Source organism: Lissotriton helveticus, chromosome 5_1, assembly GCF_964261635.1.
Source record: "Lissotriton helveticus chromosome 5_1, aLisHel1.1, whole genome shotgun sequence".
In the NCBI taxonomy this organism is placed as follows: domain Eukaryota; kingdom Metazoa; phylum Chordata; class Amphibia; order Caudata; family Salamandridae; genus Lissotriton; species Lissotriton helveticus.
The window spans coordinates 2143083410-2143101740 of NC_136065.1; the positions used below are offsets into that span (position 1 = coordinate 2143083410).

An 18331-nucleotide genomic window follows, 5' to 3' on the forward strand; every position below is an offset into this window, starting at 1 on the left:
TCAAGGATGCTCTTAGGGGTGCAGTTGTTGCTAGAGGGAGACCACTGAGGGTCACAATTCCATAGTCTATGCGGGGGATGACGAGGGCTTGTACTGCATTTTGGAAGTCTTTGGCTGGGAGGAAGGGTTTCAACTTTCTCAATGTGTTGATTTGGAAATTAGCTCCTTTCGTTGCTTTGCTAATGTGCTGTTGCATGTTGAGCTTTGCGTCAAGTGTGATACCTAAGGATTTCGCGGAGTCCACGATGGTGGGCCGGACATTGAGTGCTGTTAAGTGGTTGAGCCAAAGTTGGGTGGTGGTAGATTTCACAGGGGGTGCTATCAAAAGGAACTCGGTTTTCATAGCATTTAGTTTGAGGTGGTTGTCGGCCAACCACGGTTGGGTCTTTATGAGAGTGTAGTTCAGGAGTTTGATATCCTCCGGGGATTGTACCTTTAGGTAGAGTTGAGTGTCATCGGCATACATATGGAAGTGTACATTGGATGCTTGGAGCAAGGAGGCAAGTGGTTCTATGATGAGGTTGAACAGTGTGGGTGAGAGGGAGGATCCTTGTGGAACGCCTAAGTCGACTGGCACAGGGGAGGACAACACATTGTTGATCTTGAATTTCTGAGACCGGTTATGTAGGAAGGAAGTGAACCATTTGAGAACAGTCCCGGATAAACCCATTCTAGTGTTTAGCAGCTCAAGGAGGTTCTCATGTTTGACCGTGTCAAAAGCTGAGGAAAGGTCGAGGAGGATGAGGAGGCATGAATCATTGCGATCAAGGATTTGGTGGGCGTCATCAATTATGTGAGTCATGGCCGTTTCTGTGCTGTGTTTCGCTCGGAAGCCTGATTGATGGGGTTTGAGGAGATCAAACTTGTCAATGTGTTTTGTTAGTTGAAGCTGTACACATTTTTCCAGCAGTTTGGCCAAGGTGGGGATGTTTGTGATGGGACGGTAATTGTTTAGGTCAGACGGGTCAGCTGTGGGTTTCTTGAGTATGGGCGTGACTTGCCACACCTTGAGTGAGTCAGGGATGAGACCTTGTTGAAGGGAGCTGTTAATGATTTTAGTCCAGAGTGGAAGGAGCATGGTGGTGAAGTCTTTTACCGCGTTAGCAGGCAGGGGGTCTGAGAGGTGATTAGAGGGCTTCAGGGTACCGAGCAGTTTGAGTATTGCATCTTCTGAGTAGATGTCAAAGGAAGCCCACGATGCGCTGTTTTTTGGCTGAGCGTTAGACATTCTGATGTGCACAGGGTGTTGGCTTACATCATTGAGGAGATCATTTCTTATGTTGTCGGTCTTTAGCTTGAAGAAGGCGGAAAAGTCTTCACTGTGTGGGATATCACTTGTTGGGTTGTTTGATTGTGAGGGTTGCGGCTGTGAGAAGTTGGCCTGGTATATGATTAGGCTGTCCTGTTTTCAGTTTCTATTTTTGGTAAATTCTGGTGGGGTTTTTTCAGTGTTTTCAATATCTTAAAAAACAGTTGTTATCAGTGGTTACACATTTTCACGCCACTAAAAACAACAGAAAAAGTGTTTTTACGGTGTTTATGGAACGTTTTGCTTTTATCATTGCTTGCTTTCTGCACTGAAAGAACATGGTATATAGACAGTGTACGTATAGTGTATATGAGGTCCAAAGAGATTTTTGCAAATTAATCTTATTGTAGTACACCATACAATACTTCTTCAGTGAGTCTTTGGTCATGTGCGCTCGCGCTTTCCTTCCCATGTAAACTTCTGTGAAAAGGCCCTCTCAGCATTCATAGCCCCATGGGCTGAGAACCGTCAGCTATGGGGCACAGTTGGGATGACTCTTTCTTTGATGCCACATAAAGCACGAAATGATAAATATTTGCATTTTAGTTCCTGGGCATAAGAAAAAAGTACACCAGAATGGACTAACAAGTCAATAAAAGGCCATAAAACTGAAAAAAGTAAAAGGAAGTATAAACAATATTTTAGTCGCATTCCTAACGAACAAAACTCAAGCAGAATAATGTTAGCCAGTCTTTCTTACTGCTAGCTTGTATAACAAAGTTACATTTTATTGACCCCTTCAGTAAGAACAAAATGACTCTTTCACTTTCTTTTTCCTTTCTTTGAATGGCATTTAGTTTGTCGTTGTGCAGGTGTTTTTTCAGTGTTTATATGTTTTCACCGGTGAGGGCTATTTTTCTTTCAGTGGGGTTTTATCAGTTAATATAGGTTTAAACCTAAAACCCCACAGCCTATATATGATGCTCACTAGTTCTAGTGATCACCTTGTACCATGCCAAGCAACCCTTATGGTGCAGGTTGTAAAGTCAACCTTATAGACAAGCTATCCTAGGGGTAGCATGGACTAAGCAGTCTTAGGCTAAACTCTGTAAAGGCATGTGAAGCAAGCTGTTTTACCATACACAATCCCTTGAATACCAAATGAAAGGACACCACACAGATATATATTGAAAATATATATGGATTTATTACTACAAATATCCCTGATACTCTTTATGAGCACAGAAGCAAATGCGTTAAAACAAAACACAGTTAAAATACACAAAAGTTGCACAATTATGGATGAGCCCTAGGGGCCACCTAAACCATATACTAAGAAAGTGGTATAAGAACCACGATGGGGAAAGTGAAGAGGCCTAGGGCCTGGGGAATCGCTGGAGCTGTTCGGGACTAACAGTGAAGAAGTCGGGAAAGGCCCGCGGGACTCGGGTGCAGTGTTTAAAGTGCACGCACTCACCAATGCAAAGTCTATAGTGCGTAAAAAGTACAAAGTTAGTTAGAAAGGAACCTTCCGAGTGACCTAGAAGGATGAAACTTCAGACACAGACACTAGAGGTGTGTACCAGTGTGGGAACACCGGCGGAGCTGAGTTACCTCACCCACAGGAAGCGGGTGCATAGGGTCGAAGTAGTGTCGGGTTTCGTCACGCAGGTCGATGGTGCTTGGAGCTGAAGATGCTGCAGGCGGCTCGATGTGAAGAGTTCCGGTGGATCCAAGGGTGGATCTGAAGAGGTGAAGACCTGAAAGCAGAGGGGACAATGTTCAAAGTCACTAGCCAGTGACTACCGTGGAACCAGAGTGGAACCAGGCGATGTCGGGTGCAAACAGGCGTCGAGGTGTAGCTTCTCTCTGCAGCCACGTGGACACGAGGGGTCGAAGACGTCCAGGAGTCGGTCACGAGCTGTCCCACGCAGGCTTCTTGCTGTTGGCGGTGTCGGCAACTTGATTGAAGCAAACAGGCCTTGGCTAATGCAAGCCACGCAGGAATCGAAAAAGGCTTGTTACTCGGACCAGCAAGGTCAGAACAGGGGCTCCTTTTTACAGGAGCAAGGGCAAGTCTGGAGCAACCAGACCCGCAGTGAAAGTCGTAGGTTTCGTCGCCAAGATGGCCACTAGCCGCGTGGCAAGTGGACGGTTAGGCGCGTCGAGTGGCACGATGCAAAAGGGCCCCACGTAGATCGTGGAAATGCTGGGGGGCTGATCTTCGGTGCAAGGGCTGCTTGAGGTTGGGGCTTCTCAAACCCCAAAGCACAGCGTCGAGGGTGCCTCTGATGCTGCGCAGTCAGCGTTTCGGGGGTCTTCCAAGATGTCCGGTCCCACGTCTCTCGGTGCCTCCACGGGTCCCTTCTTTGCAAGGACTGTGGATCGGGCTGTGAGAAGTCTGGGAGTCTGGGTCTTGTCAGGCTCTGGGCTCGGGCTCCGGCGGCGGCAAAGCAGATGTCGAGTTGCTGCTTGGTGCCTGTGTTCACAGGGTGGTCACGCCTTGGCCACAAGGGAGATTCTCTTCCGTCTTCTGAGCAGCAGAATGTTGAAGTCCAGTCTTCTTCTGTATTTCAAGTTGATTCAGGATGATCTGAAGTCTCAGGACACAGCTCCCACTCTTATTCGAATCTGTGAATCACCTACTAGGTCCCTCCTCTGGGTGGAACCAGGAAGGGGGGTGGTTACACCCCCTTTCCTTTGTCCAGTTTCGCGCCAGGACTGGGGCTGGAAAGCCCCAGCACCGGTTTGAACTGGCCTATGCACAGGGACACCTTGTGCGCCCCAGGCATGTCTGATTCTATTCAGCCCTGTCCTACCCAATCCACAAAATCTTGTCTGGGGTGGTGCTAGCACCTCCCCAGGCAGGAAACCCTTTGTCCAAGCTGCCCTCGCTGGAAGGACTCCCAGCAGCAGGAGGTCAGACTTGTGTCTGTGGTGGCAGCATCCATTTTGTGATGCTAAGGCTCTGTTTAACTTTAACCGGGGTTCAGGCTAGGTACATGTCGTGTCCCTCTAGAAGGGTGGAATGCTACCCCCGTCGCCAGAACTGGCGAGGGGGTAGTATTCCAATTCGTATGACACCTTACTCGACATGTTTTGATAAAGCCAAACCTAAGATAGCATTTAACCGCGAGGATTATAATGCACTTAAGAGTATATGGTATGGCAATATCATGGAACAGCTAAAGGACATGGTTCCGAGAGCTGCAGACAGGCTCAGCTCATGCCAGAGCACCATCTCACATATTTCCAAGCACTCTGCCTCCAGGATTGATGAGGCCTTCCATAGGAGTGACTGATAGGAACATATGTGTCCATTTTAGGTTAGGTATAGGCATACTACACCTAAGTAAGGGGTGGTTACACCGACTTACCCCAGCTGAGTGATCAGCCAGTTGTGTCAAATATGGAGGCCAGGCCAGGGGTGGCACAATACATGCTGCAGCCCCTGGTAGGCCTTGGAAGCACCTATGCCCTGGGTACCTGGGTACACTGTTACAGGGGCCAATAAGGTGAACCAGTTCCAATGTCGTTATGCACCTAAGGTACATGAAGTCCATTTTAAGGAGAGAGCAATTAGCCTGGGGCCCTGAATAGCAGGATCCCAGGCCAACTATGTCAAAAACCAGCTAAACACCAGGCAAAAAGTTTGGGGGTAACCATAGTCAGATATCCACCTTCCTACAGCGGCTTTGTTTGACTTTTGACTAGTTCGAACAATTTTCTTGGTCGGTTTTTCGCTTGGTCAAGCTGGAGGCGAAAGAAGTCAGATTTCGCACGCTTGATTTTCCTAAAGTAGGCATTTCTCTTGTTCTTAAGCTTTTTGCGATGTAATGATGAGGGATCAGTTCTCCAAGTGCGCTCTGCCGATCGCATAGCTCGCCTGTCTTCGTTGAGTCTGCCGTCATACCAAGGGTTCGAACTCTTGGTGGAGACTCTCTTTAGTTGCAGAGGGGCGGCTTCGTTGATTATAGAAGTCATGGAGTCGAGGTAGAGGTCTGTCAATGTTTGAACATCAGAGACGCCAGCAGGGGGAAGGAGGAGCCTGTAGGTGTGGAGAGGTAGGGAGTTAGGGTTGAGATTCTTCATGTCCCTTTTCCAGATCTTGCATTTGGTGGGTTGAGCCGGGGAGGGTTTGATTTTTTCATTGATAAAGAAGGTGATGATGTGGTGATCTGACCAATCACAGGGTTGGATTGACCCCAGTTGGGTAGAGTCCTCTTTGGCGATGATAAGATCGAGTATCGAGCCTTTATCATGTGTTGGGCTGTTGCATATTTGGGTGAGGTCAAGCGCATTAAGGAAAGATTCAAGACTATTCACCACTGTGTCTTTCTGATCGCTCCAGTGGAGATTAAAGTCACCCAGGTAGATTTGAGTGATCTGCCGACCGGCGTTGGAAGTAATAGTGTCCATGAGTTGTTGAGAGAAGATGAGGTTATCCCCCGGCGGGTGATAGATGAGGTGTAGAGCACATACTGGTTTGCCATCACTGGAGATATCGAGGCAGAAGAGTTCACAGGAGTTGATGTGTAGACGTTTGTGACTGTGTGACCACAGACCATGTACTGTGTGATATTGAAGATGAGCACCCCGACCAGTAGAGATAGGTCCAGTGTCAATACAATCTGTGGGATCGGGTCTAATAAAGGCCGCTCCTTTCCTAAGTTTCGAGGGTTCCACCACTGCAGAGAGTGATAGGTGCGGCTGTCTACCAACACTAGATCGGTCAATTGACCCTGTGATTGATTCCACTGACGTGCTAGACATTCCTGCAGAGGACGCATGTGACTTGTAAAATAGTTTTAGCTGGCCAGGCACGGGGGACATAACCGGAAACTTGACCAGTTCACATCCACCAGACAGGGAGAGCGAGCAGCGAACAGGTTTGCAGAGGGCAGGGACCCTTGATGCTGTAAGTAGATCCATGGACCATGGTGGCATACGACAGCGCGTTTGCGTAGGCTTCAACTCTGGTTTTTCTCTCTTTTAATATGCTTACTAGAGTTTGATTGCAGGGACCCTGATAAGTATGATTTACTATAGCTGCGGTAAGTCTATATAAAGTTGTTGTGATAATACATCGCGCACACAGTTCTTAAAATGACTGCAAGACACGGCCATCTGGACTCTTTTTCCTCTGTTTATGTGTTGGGTTTGCGATAAGTGTATGACTGCAAGTCTCACTTATTCGAGGTACTTCAAGAGCACCCGCAATAGAGATTAGTCCGAAATGCAGACACACATTATGATGTACCAAAGTATTGAATGACAATCTGTGCAGTGATTACACAACCAAAGTATAAAAGGTGGCATCCAAAAATCAAGAAGGACAGAGCATGCCTACTGCCTCAATTCTGAAGTAATGATATAAGGGATTAAATTCTCTTATAAATGTAACATATTCATGTAAAACTGTGGTATATGTTGTGCCTTCTGTTTACAGTTACTTCCAATACACAGCAAGTATATCACCTTTTATCCAGCATGCACAAGATTACCTTTTGCACGCTACGCATTTATCTGTAAAAATTACAGTATTGCGTTATTGGGGGAATTCTTTTTCTCTGCTATTGCCCTGAAGAATGCCCAGGACCTAGTTTAGGCCAATAGAGTAGGGCAGAACTATGTTCGCGTTTTAGGCTAGGATCACAGGACCACAATATCCTGTTTGCCCCGTATATTTATAGTTTTTAATCATTCCCATTCACCCTGCGGTAAATGGGATACCTTAGGGTGGGTGAGGAATTCTTATAGAATAGTAAATAACCCCCAAAAAACAAATACTTCTTCAAAGAGCTCCTTGAAAAAAGGTCGAGCCCACCATGACCTTTAGGAGTCAGGGTGAACCCGATGATGAAGCATGCTACTACTAGAGTGGACGAGGGTTGTATATAAAAAAAGGGTTTTCCTTTTTCCCACCACCTCGATCTCCTTACTACATTGTCAACTAAAGAGGGGGATACCACTTTCGGTTTTGGTCATTGTATAGGGAGCATGTATCCCCTCTCCTTCCATGTACAAAAGGGTCCAGGAGTTGCTGTCCTGTTCCTAGTTGCTCATGGGTTCAAAGGGTTCCTGCATAAGGCGTGAAAAATCCACATTAAGCTCCCGTGGAGTGGAAAGGCATCTAATGGGAGAAAAAACCTTCTTCAAACCTTCCAGGAAATCTTTGATGAAAGCTGCCAAGTGAACCTTAATGGAAGAAAATTGCAAGCCAGATTGCGCCAAATGGGGCAAGTGTGGAAGAATGACATCTTGCTGGCAAGAGATAGGGTCCTCGCTTTTCATTGAACACCATATGCAGAATCTCTTCCTTTTGAGGGCATATGCGGAACGTGTGGATGGCCACTCTGTTTCTCTGAGGATTTCCATGCTGTTTTGTGGCAGGTTCAAGTTTTCGTACTGCACTAGCTCAGGTGAGGATCTGTCTTAGCCTTTTTTCTGTCACAGTCTGGAGACTCATCAAAAAAGATGGCATTTTTGAAGCGGAAATCCAATATTTCCTGCCACAAAAGACAGAAAAAGGCAGAGAAAGACCAAAGACTTTGAGTGAATATGTTGTAAGTAAAATTCAGAAATTAGTTTTGAAAAGAAAAACCAAAAATTGGCATAGCTCAATGTTCCATGGTCCTGTCAGCAGGAGCAGGAAAAAAGAATTGAAGTAACTGCTACCAGCTGTGCATGAAGGGATACTGGTGGTCTATGGATTCTTAAAAGCACAGCCTCGATTTTTGAGCCATATGATGGCAGCATATGGGGCTACTCTGTCCTGCTCTCATTCATCTGTATCACAAAAAAAGGTTTTGCGAAGAGGACTCATTCTGTGAGTAAAACGTTTTAAATTCATCTTAAAGTACGAGTTACTTACCTTCGGTAACGATGTATCTGGTAGTGAGGAGGTGGCCTCTGACCTTGCCCCTCCTCCCGTCATGCCTGAAACCGAACAGTCCTGTTTCTCGAAGGCAGGGAGAGAAAGAGTTAATCTCTTCCACTGCCTCTTACACACGGGGAAGAGTCATCTGAGGAGTGCGGGAGCCAATGGGAGAACAGAAAGGCGGGACTCATTGAGTATGAAAGGATCCCGGGAGAACAGCTCGGAGTACTCGGACCGGAAGGAGGAGTACGAAGCAGCGAGGAGAAGGACCAGATGGAGGACGAGACCAGTGGAAAGGAGAGCGCGAAGACCAGCCCCGACGCCGTCCACGAGCCGGAGGAGGAAGCAGAGCTCTGGACCGAAGAGTGGTGGACGCCCCCGGTGGAAGCAGACGAGCTGCCGCAATCCAGGAGGGTTGTGGCTGACGCGGTACGTGACTCGGGAGGGAGGGACGAGTAAGAGAGGGTGTTGAGGGTACTTAGATAACGGGGCACTGTACATTACTATTTGCACAACCACTTCATGTATCACTTGTTGATGTGAGCCCCACACCCGTGAGCACTTGTGACCCTCACAGCAATCCCTCACCGGTTCTGTGTTCCTCCGTTTTAATACGTCACCAAACAGTTTATCTCAGTTTACCCGCCCCCCCTCCTCTTTAGACACCGACATCTCCTCAATACTTAAAGCAATCAGGCTGTCACGGCCCGACTTTAGAAGACCACGAAGGGTGTATCCCATCTCGGTGAAGGGTTCCCATTCGGAAGGAATTGAGGCCAGTTAATTTACTGCCATTTCTGTTTGTATCTTTCAAAGGCTGCCGGGGTGCGTGACCACATCAAGAACACCAGCCAATGAGGAACATCCATGAGAGCATTGCAGAAGCCTCACAAGAAAGAAGTCCTCGGTGTCGTCCAGTGAATTAACAACCAGGACATTCAGTAATCTGACTTTGTTGTACATAAATAAATCCTAACACCATTGATCCACAAATTCGGCCTCCTCGCTTCTTTCGCCAGTCCCTCTCACACTGATTGAGACTATTCTAGTCGCAGATTCCTTAACGTAAAATTATCCCCAGGTGTGAGACTGGATTCGAAAAACCTTTTGCCACAGCATGCCTGCGCGCCGGGGGGACGGCACCACGTGACTCAGTCCTGACGTCGTCTGCGTTAGTGACGTCAGCGAGGATACATAAGTCCCGCCCCGGCGCGCCTATGTCAGTTTTCTTCAGAGAACTTTTCGGCGCCACAACGTGGAGCCATCACAACAAAAACTGTGAGAATACTGGACAGTGTGCGAAAAAATCAGCTAACAGAAAGGGAAGAAACGAATGGGGAGGAACAGCATCATCCAGAATAGGTCCAGGCACTATGGCACCAAAAGTCATGGAAGTAAAGAACAGAGCACAGCTACTGCAAGTAAGCCTGCAACAAATACGACAGCCTTCAGGGGCCAGATAGCATGTGAAAAAGTGCACAGCAGACGAAGAAGTCTGCAACCTTAGCCCAGAACAGAGAAGGGCATTGAGGCCAGAACGGAAGGGGATCGACAATTCACCCTCAGACAACACCAGCAGGGAGAGACATCTCCTAAAAGAGCTAAGGGTCAAGACCCGGCCAAGGGACCTCAACCCTCAGGACTGCAAAGGAGCCAAAAGTGCAAGCAACGTAAGGAAGAAGAGCACAAGCAGACCATACACTGGAGACCAGGGTACAGGGGCGCAGGAGCACCGATGAAATCATCAACCAAGCACCAGAAGGGAAGAAATGGAGCAAACAACAAGACTAGCATCCCCCTAGGAAGGGAGTAAGAAAAGGCACTCGTATAAAACAACCACCCGGAGGCAGGCGAGTGCAGAAGACCAAAGAAGGGTCCTCGCAGAACGGGGAGGCAGGGTGGGTCATGAAGGAATCTGCGGCTAGAATCGTCTCTACCAGATACATCGTTACCGAAGGTAAGTAACTCGTACATCTGATAGAGACTACTAGTCGCATATTCCTTAACATAGAATAGATACTCTAGCCATACCCAAGGGGGAGGAGGGTCTGCGAGAGGACCTCTCCAGTCTGAACGAAGCAGGGCCCCAATAGGGAATGAGTCACAGAGACAGGGAGAATAGCCCAGCCCCCCAGGCAGAAGAGAACCTAGTCATCACTAAAGAACACCAGGCCCATAGGGGGTGAGAGATGACTACAAAAACAGGTGGCCCAACCCACATCAAGCAGGAGGAAGCAAGGACATGGCGAAAGGAGACCAGTGCACCCCAAGCCCGGACAAGGAACCAGGGGTCTCCACCAAAAGCCTCAGAGGTACAGGCAACGCAGAGCAGTACCGAGGAAGAACAGCCACCCACAGACTCTGAGGAGAAGAAGAGGCGGAAGTGCAGGCAAAGCCGTCCACCGGGAAACACACCCAGTGAAGAGGGCAGCCGAGCCCTTCACAGCTTGAACTCAACAGACAAACAGAAAGGCGCCTCAGCAATAAGGCAGGCGGGAGAAGAAGAACGTAATCTCACAAGAGTCCTGCAGAACAAGAAGAGTAGCGCCAGGGCCCACGCCAAGGCTACCGGCCACAGAAGAGCAGGCGGGTGCAGCCAGCCGCTGACAAGCACCACGAACTAAACGCCCAGACCACGATCGGGCTCAGAACAAGGGCCAGGCCAGAAAAAAATCCCAAACGACCCCTAAAAGAGGACCGCTCCGGACAGACTCTAACCACAAAAAAGTGCGATCAGCTAGAAGACTAGAGGAGAAACAAGTAGGACGGACCAGGCCGTCTACACAGGAAATTATCCCCTCAGAAACACCAGACAGAGGACCAGACCAAACGGCAGACAAAGGGCAAAAAACCCGCGACACAACGCCATAGATGGCCAGGCCCCGCTCAAGTAAGAACCAAGGGCCGCACCAGCGTAATACAGCAACATCAGGAAAGGTGAGGAACCCGCAAAGGGGAGTCCACACCCTCCCAGAATAAGACAGGGCTATACTATAGCTAAAATTACCCCACAAAGGGTAGGACACATCCCAAAGAAAGCATGGGAACCACTCTTAGGAAAGACAATCCCGAATCAGAGAAAAAAATCAAACTTGCGGCAGAAACCACAGAAGGCTTAGTAAACAGCCAAAAGGTACATTCTTACCCAAAAGGGGGATGAACCAGCAGCCAACTGAAGACAGGGGCCAACCAAAGGGCCCCGAGGGCAGAGTAACCCACACAGAAAGTGTAACAGCCATTCCAAAAACCAAATACCAGAAGCAAAGTGGGATAACGCCTACCACCGAGGGCTGGAGGATCAACAAACCAACCTACTGAGGAGGAGGAGGAGGAGTGGGAAGAGGAGGGAAGAGGCCAGCAAGAAGACGCTGAATGGCGGAGTCTGCATGAGTATTAAACAGAAGGACCCAGTCGAAAGGCAGGTCAACCAGACGCGCTCTAATGTTTTCTGGAAAAACAGCATCACGTAGCAAAGCGTGTCGACGGAGAGCCATAGAAGTGGCCATAGCACGGCCGAGAGCATCGGCAACATCCAAGGCCGCAAGAAGAATAAATGCAGCCAACTCCCTACCATCCAACACATGGCCCGCAGATCAGCACGGGCATCCTCAGAGAGACATGGCAAAGAAGAGACTCAACAGAGTCCCACAGACTGGAAGTAGCCCTGGTCAACACACACAAAGTGTTAAGGGCCCGCAAGGCAGGGCTGGAAGAAGCGAAGACATTACTCCCCCATGAATGCAACCACTGGGCCTCCCGAGACGGAGGAAACAACACTACAGGCAAGCACAGAAAGGCATTCCGCAGAAGAGAGCCTTGAGTAGAGGGGTGAAAAGTTGCAAGCAAAGTCAAAGACTTAGCAGTTGTCCTAGCCAAGCGCGAGATAGCAAGAAATTGGAAAACATCTAGGGGCCCCCGTATACACACGCGGAGGAAAGAGATGATACAACGGGCAGGGTGCGAGGGACAACTACTGCTGCGAGAAGCTGTGAGAAGGGTGGAGAGTATTGATATAGCCTGAGCATGGGGGACCATGGTAGAGAACATATCCAACCCAGAATGGGACACACCCACAGGGTTGGCTGAGGGTTCACCATGAGTTTCTCCAGATAGGTGACGCCTTTCCCATTTGGGCCTGAGTTGTCGTCCCCTTCGTGCTTACTGAGAAGGAATGCTTATTTTTTAACCACCCACGTCCCCTTGATTTATATGCTGTCGTACTCCATAAGCCACCCTGCTTATTGATATTGTTACACTGTTGTACTGACTCCTGGGGTGGAAGGGCACAGGGGTGTAGTTTGAGAGATTGTGTGACATTGCCATGATTTACTGTTGACAAACAATGTAACTTCATATAGCGCAGACTTTACCCGAAGGTGTCAGAGCGCTTCACAATAGGAACAGAACTGATACATGAGAACATTACAAGTGAGCAAAATACAAGATTAGATTCCGATGGATCAACAACAAAGGCAGTGAATATATTGTTGAATATTTGAAAATCAAAAACATGTGTTGACAAAAAATTTCTTCAGGTGGTGACTACTTTGTGGTACGCTGTTTAGGCAAACTTCTTGCGACAGAACTCTTCTACCTACCCGGTAAGGGTGGCGCTCATCCTGGAAGTATGTCAGCAGGTTCAGGACACAGCGCAGAATACAGAGTCTCTCCTCATAGTAGTAGTCTGCGATCTACAAGAGAATAGAGTGTCACTTCCAAATAAAAAATGCCCCCTTTGCCTTGCCTCTGAATCACCAACAGATCAAACAGTATTAACCAAGAAAAGGTGAGAAGCGAGGCTTGTTCATCAAAGAAAACAGGGTTTCAAAACAGCATGCCTCCCTTGTGCCTTGGTTCTGGGACCCACATGTAGGAAGTAGTGGTCACACTATCCACCACTCCCAGGCTGCAATGAGATATTGGAGTGCAGAGCTGCCTCCCGGCTTGTAAACTATGAGAGCCATATCGCAATCTAGTGTTTCATACTGGGTCGTTTAGATTGGCTGCAGATTTTTCTGTTGAAAGGATACCTAATCTTATTTATAAGAAGGATAAACTGAGGGCCTAATTACCAAAGATGCAAGGATTTTCATAGAATGGCACTGAAACAGTCTGATTAATGGTGAAATCTAAAGCTACTGTATGGGTGAACCTTGAAGGTATTCTACTCTTGCAAAAAGCAGCTAACAGTTTCTTTACAACTAGTTTGTCTAGCCCTGTATTAAATCCATACTGGCCCAAGCTTCGAGGGATGATCAAGTGGCTCAAACTAACAGCCTAGTAATGTAAAGATGTATCGAAGGCTCTTCTTAGAATCTGCTCAGTGGCCCTTCGCTGGCCGGTCACAGAGGTGTGATCGCCATCATCTTGTGGTGAGGGATGAAAAAGAAACAAGTCACCCATGTATGTGCTAGGTTTGTGGTGTTTCTCTAGCAGAAACCAAGCCAACAGGCAGTAGAGCTCTTTACAGGGTCAAAGACGAGCACAAAGTCAACAAGAGCCTGCAGAGGTAGCTGGGTTGTAGAGCGTTAATGAATAGGATGTAGTGCTTTGAAAGCATGAGGCTTTAACTCTTTCTTTAATGACTGGTAACAATAGTTTTGAAGCTCTAGTGTAACACATACCATGACTGTTGCGCCATCGAGCGGTTGAAGCTGGAAAGCGGTGCAACCTTTTGTTAAAACCAAACTTTTTTTTCTTAGAAAAGGGTGTGGGTCCAAGTCACCGCCACCGTATGAACAGCTTAAAATGGCACACATCAAAGAAAAGAGGAAGCCGGTATTTATAGGTCAAAGACCGGAGTTAAGTGCTGCATCCACAAAGCTTGCAAGCATTCACATAATCAATCTTTCTCTCTCTCTCTCACCCACTCTCTCATTCTCACAGAATAAATAACCCCTCATTTCCAGAGCAGCCAAACAGAGAAAAACGTGTCTTTAAATGTTAAAGAGAAAAAGCATGGAGGGGTAGGGAGAGAGGTTAAACAGATAGACCGATTGACAAATTGGATCGAAAGAAGGGTCATATACTGGAGCGACTAACCTTCAGCATCAGGGCCTGACTTTGCCTCTCATCCTGCAGGACAGACTGGAAGTAAAACAGAAAGGTTTGTGAGGTCAAGCAGACAACAAGCACAAAGCATACGGCACACGTAGGGAGATCACATGGCACTAACCAGTGCTCCACGAAATGCCCAAAGCAACCTATATCGCATGCCCGTTCCCAGACGGGAATGATTAAGAACAGCTTTGGCCAACAATGGGAGAAGAGATACTAGTTTGTCACAAACCTTAAAAACGCTTGCTTGCCGAGATTGCTTCGAAATGCAGGCCCAGATGAAGGCTCTTTCAATTCCAGTGCTGACCACAACACGTAAAGAGCTGACGGCAAGATAGAAGGAAAATGCTACTTACCAGTATGCATCTGTTCTTGGCATGTAGAGCTGCAGAATTGCACACTATGCTTAGATGGCCACCTAGTGTTGGGCCCGGATGTTTGCAGTTTGTTTTTCTTGTAGAAAGTCTTGGGAAGTCACGAGATGGGTGACTCCTCCTTTGGATGATACTGCGCATGGGCATCGGCTCCATCCCCAGATTGTTTTTCGCCATTAGGGAAGTGATGGAGCTGTGTAAGAGATAGTGATGTCCATGTGGTATGTATCTAATTAAGATAATACTGGAACAGATAAAGGTAGCCGGGGAGGCGGGTGGGCAACTCTGCAGCTCTACATGCCAAGAACAGATGCATACTGGTAAGTAGCATTTTCTATTCGAGGCATATGAGCTGCAGATTACACACTATGCATAGATTGTATAGCAGTACCCACACCAAGCGGCGACCACCCGTATCTGTTGCAGGTGAAATAGTGTTTTAAGTACAGCTTGGCCTACAGTGGCTTGTTGCTTTGTTTGCACATCTACACAATAGTGTTTTGTGAATGTGTGCGGTGTAAGCCATGTAGCTGCTTTGCAGATGTCTTCTAAGGGAATGTTCCCTAAGAATGCCATGGAAATTTTCCTTGTAGAATGGGCTTTTGGAGGAATTGTTAGTGTACGCTTAGCTTTATGATAACATATTTGGATACACTTAACGATCCACCTGGCAATACCAGATTTTGATATTGGGTTGCCTTTATGCGGTGGTGAAAAAGATACAAAAAGCTGTTTTGTTTTTCTAAAGCTTTGTGTTCTCTCTATGTAGTACAGTAATGCTCTTTTGACATCTAAAGTGTGCAGAGCTCTTTCTGCTACTGTTTGTGGCTGCGAGAAGAAGACTGGCAGTTCCACAGTTTGGTTTAGAAGGAATGGCGAAATGACTTTTGGAAGGAATTTAGGGTTTGACCGAAGCACAACCTTATTGTGATGCATTTGCAGAAAAGGTTCTTGAACGGTAAATGCTTGCATTTCAATAACTCTTCTTAAAGAAGTAATGGCTACTAGGAAAGCCACTTTCCATGTGAGAAATTGCAATTTGCATTTATGTAAAGGTTCAAATGGAGGTCCCATGAGACGTGTGAGCACTATTTTTAAGTTCCACACAGGTGAAGGTGGTATTGTTGGAGGTATTATTCTCTTGAGACCCTCCATGAAAGCTTTAATAGCTGGTACTCTAAAAAGAGACAGATGTTGTCTATTTTGTAAGTAAGCTGCAATGGCAGCTAGGTGCAACCTGATAGATGTGTAGGCTAAATTACACTTTTGAAGGTGTAGTAAATAGCCTATAATGTGTTGGATGGACACATCTAGGGTATTTATTTTGTGGTTTTGACAGTATATTACAAAACGTTTCCACTTAGCAGCATAACATGCTCTAGTGGTGGGATGCCTTGCCTCCTTGATAACGTTCATGCACTCGAGGGAGTTTGAGATAACCAAACTCTATGACTTCAGGAGCCAGATCGCAAGGTTGAGCTGAGCTGGGTCCGGGTGCCTGATCTCTCCATGGTTCTGAGTTTGAAGATGTGGAGATAGGTTTAGTTTTTGATGTGGTACCACAGATCGCTGTAGCAGTGTGGTGTACCACGGTTGTCTGGCCCACGTTGGAGCTACTAGTATAAGCTTTAGCGAGTGTTGTTGCATCTTGCGTACTAGTAAAGGAATCATTGGTAGAGGAGGAAAAGCGTACGCAAATAGTCCTGACCAGTTCATCCATATCGCATTGCCTTTGGCCAATGGGTGTGGGTATCTGGCGGCGAAGTGTGGGCATTTTGCATTGTCGTGGGTGGCGAATAGGTCTATCTGAGGTTGTCCCCACATTTGAAAGAACGGATGAAGAACTTGTGGATGAAGTTCCCACTCGTGCATCTGCTGAGTCTGCCGACTTAGCAGATCTGCCATGGAGTTTTGAACCCCTGGGACGTGTTGGGCTATTAAGAAGATGTTCTGAGGTATAGCCCACCTCCATATCTGCTGAGCTAGTTGAGAGAGCTGCAGAGAGTGTCTCCCTCCTTGTTTGTTTATGTAATACATCGCTGTCATATTGTATGTGCGGACTAAGACAGTTTTGTTTGCAATTTGTTTTTGGAATGCTTTTAGATCTAGAAACACAGCTAACAACTCCAGATGGTTGATGTGGAGTAGTTTTTGCATTGGTGTCCACCTTCCCTGCATGGTGTGATGCAGTAGGTGGGCTCCCCAGCCGGAGAGCGATGTGTCTGCTGTTAGTTTGATTTGTGGAACTGGCTCTAGGAATAGTCGGCCTTTTGACAGGTTTTTTGTGTTCCACCATTGCAGAGAGCGATGAGTCCGATTGTCTACCAACACTAGGTCTGTTAATTGACCCTGAGCCTGGTTCCATTGACGTGCTAGACATTCTTGAAGTGGACACATTTGCAGCCTTGCGTAAGGTACTATGAATATGCAAGATGCCATCATCCCTATGAGTTGCATAAACACTCGAGCTAGAAGCGAGTGTTGTGATTTGAATTTTGTTAGGAGCGTTTGCACGCTTGTTATCCTTGCTGGAGAGGGATAAGCTCGTGCTAGTTGAGTATTGATTGTAGCTCCTAGGTACTGTTGCGTATGCGATGGTAGCAGATGTGACTTGGTGTAATGTACTGTAAATCCCAAGTTGTGTAGTAACATTACTGTATTGTGAGTGTGTTGTACACACTGGCTGTACGACTGTGCTTTTATGAGCCAGTCGTCTAGATATGGGAAGACGTGGATGTGCTGTCTTCTTAAGTATGCTTCTACCACTGCTAGACATTTGGTGAACACTCTTGGCGCGGTTGTTACTCCGAATGGGAGTACCTTGAATTGGTAGTGCTGTCCTTCTAGCACAAATCTTAGGTACTTTCTGTGCGCCTGGTGAATTGGGATGTGAAAGTAGGCGTCTTTGAGATCTAGTGTGACAAGAAAGTCGTTCTGCAACAGGAGTGGAAGGACTTGTTGAAGTGGGACCATATGGAAATGATCCGACTATATGTAATCGTTTAGAGGTCTGAGGTCTAGAATAGGTCTCAGAGATCCGTCCTTCTTTGGAATTAAGAGTATAGGGAATATACTCCTTTGTTCCTTTGATGTTTTGGAACTATTTCTATTGCATTTTTCTGCAGGAGAGAAAGTACTTCTTGTCTGAGCAGCGTTAAATGATCTAGTGACATTGGACGCTGTCTGGGTGGTATGTTTGGGGGGTGGATGTTAGTTCTAGACAGTAACCGGACTGAATTATTTGAAGCACCCACCTGTCTGATGTGATGTCTTCCCAGGCTGGTAGAGAATGTTGTAGTCTTCCCCCCACAGGAGTGGAATGGGGCGGGGGAAGGGGAGGGGAGTCATTGGGTAGGGGTAGAGGCAGAGAGTGAGCTGTTGTTCTTGCCTCTGCCTTTGTTGTTGTTACCGCGGTAACCTCCCCTTTGGTAGCCCTTACTGTAGGTAGACTGAGAAGGGCTTTTGTATGCTGTGGAAAGTGTGTCTGATGAGTACCCTCTGTTTGCACCTCTATATGTGGAGCGACAAAATGAACGTCTGGGAGCCTGCGACTGCAGGGCTCCCATAGATTTTGCTGTGTCGGTGTCTTTTTTCATTTGTTCGAGGGAGACATCCACCTCGGGTCCAAATAGGTGTTGCTCATCGAATGGTTGATTGAGTATAGCGCTTTGGACCGCTGGCTTGAAGCCAGATATACGTAGCCAAGCATGCCTGCGTAGCAGGACGCTAGTGTTGACGGCTATGGAGGCTGTGTCTGCTGCATCTAGCGAG

At 47.2% G+C, this 18331-nt stretch overlaps 1 protein-coding gene across 2 annotated transcripts in view; it reads right to left on the bottom strand.

The window, feature by feature from the left end:
* Nucleotides 1-18331, bottom strand: part of NUP188 (nucleoporin 188) — a 761473-nt gene that overhangs the window by 603752 nt on the left and 139390 nt on the right. For both annotated transcript variants that reach the window (XM_078646272.1, XM_078646271.1), the window contains exons 6-7: nt 14172-14216; nt 12728-12820 (exon numbers count right to left, since the gene is read on the bottom strand). In XM_078646272.1, the coding sequence (XP_078502398.1) occupies nt 12728-12820; nt 14172-14216 (138 nt within the window). The remainder of the gene's footprint in view (nt 1-12727; nt 12821-14171; nt 14217-18331) is intronic.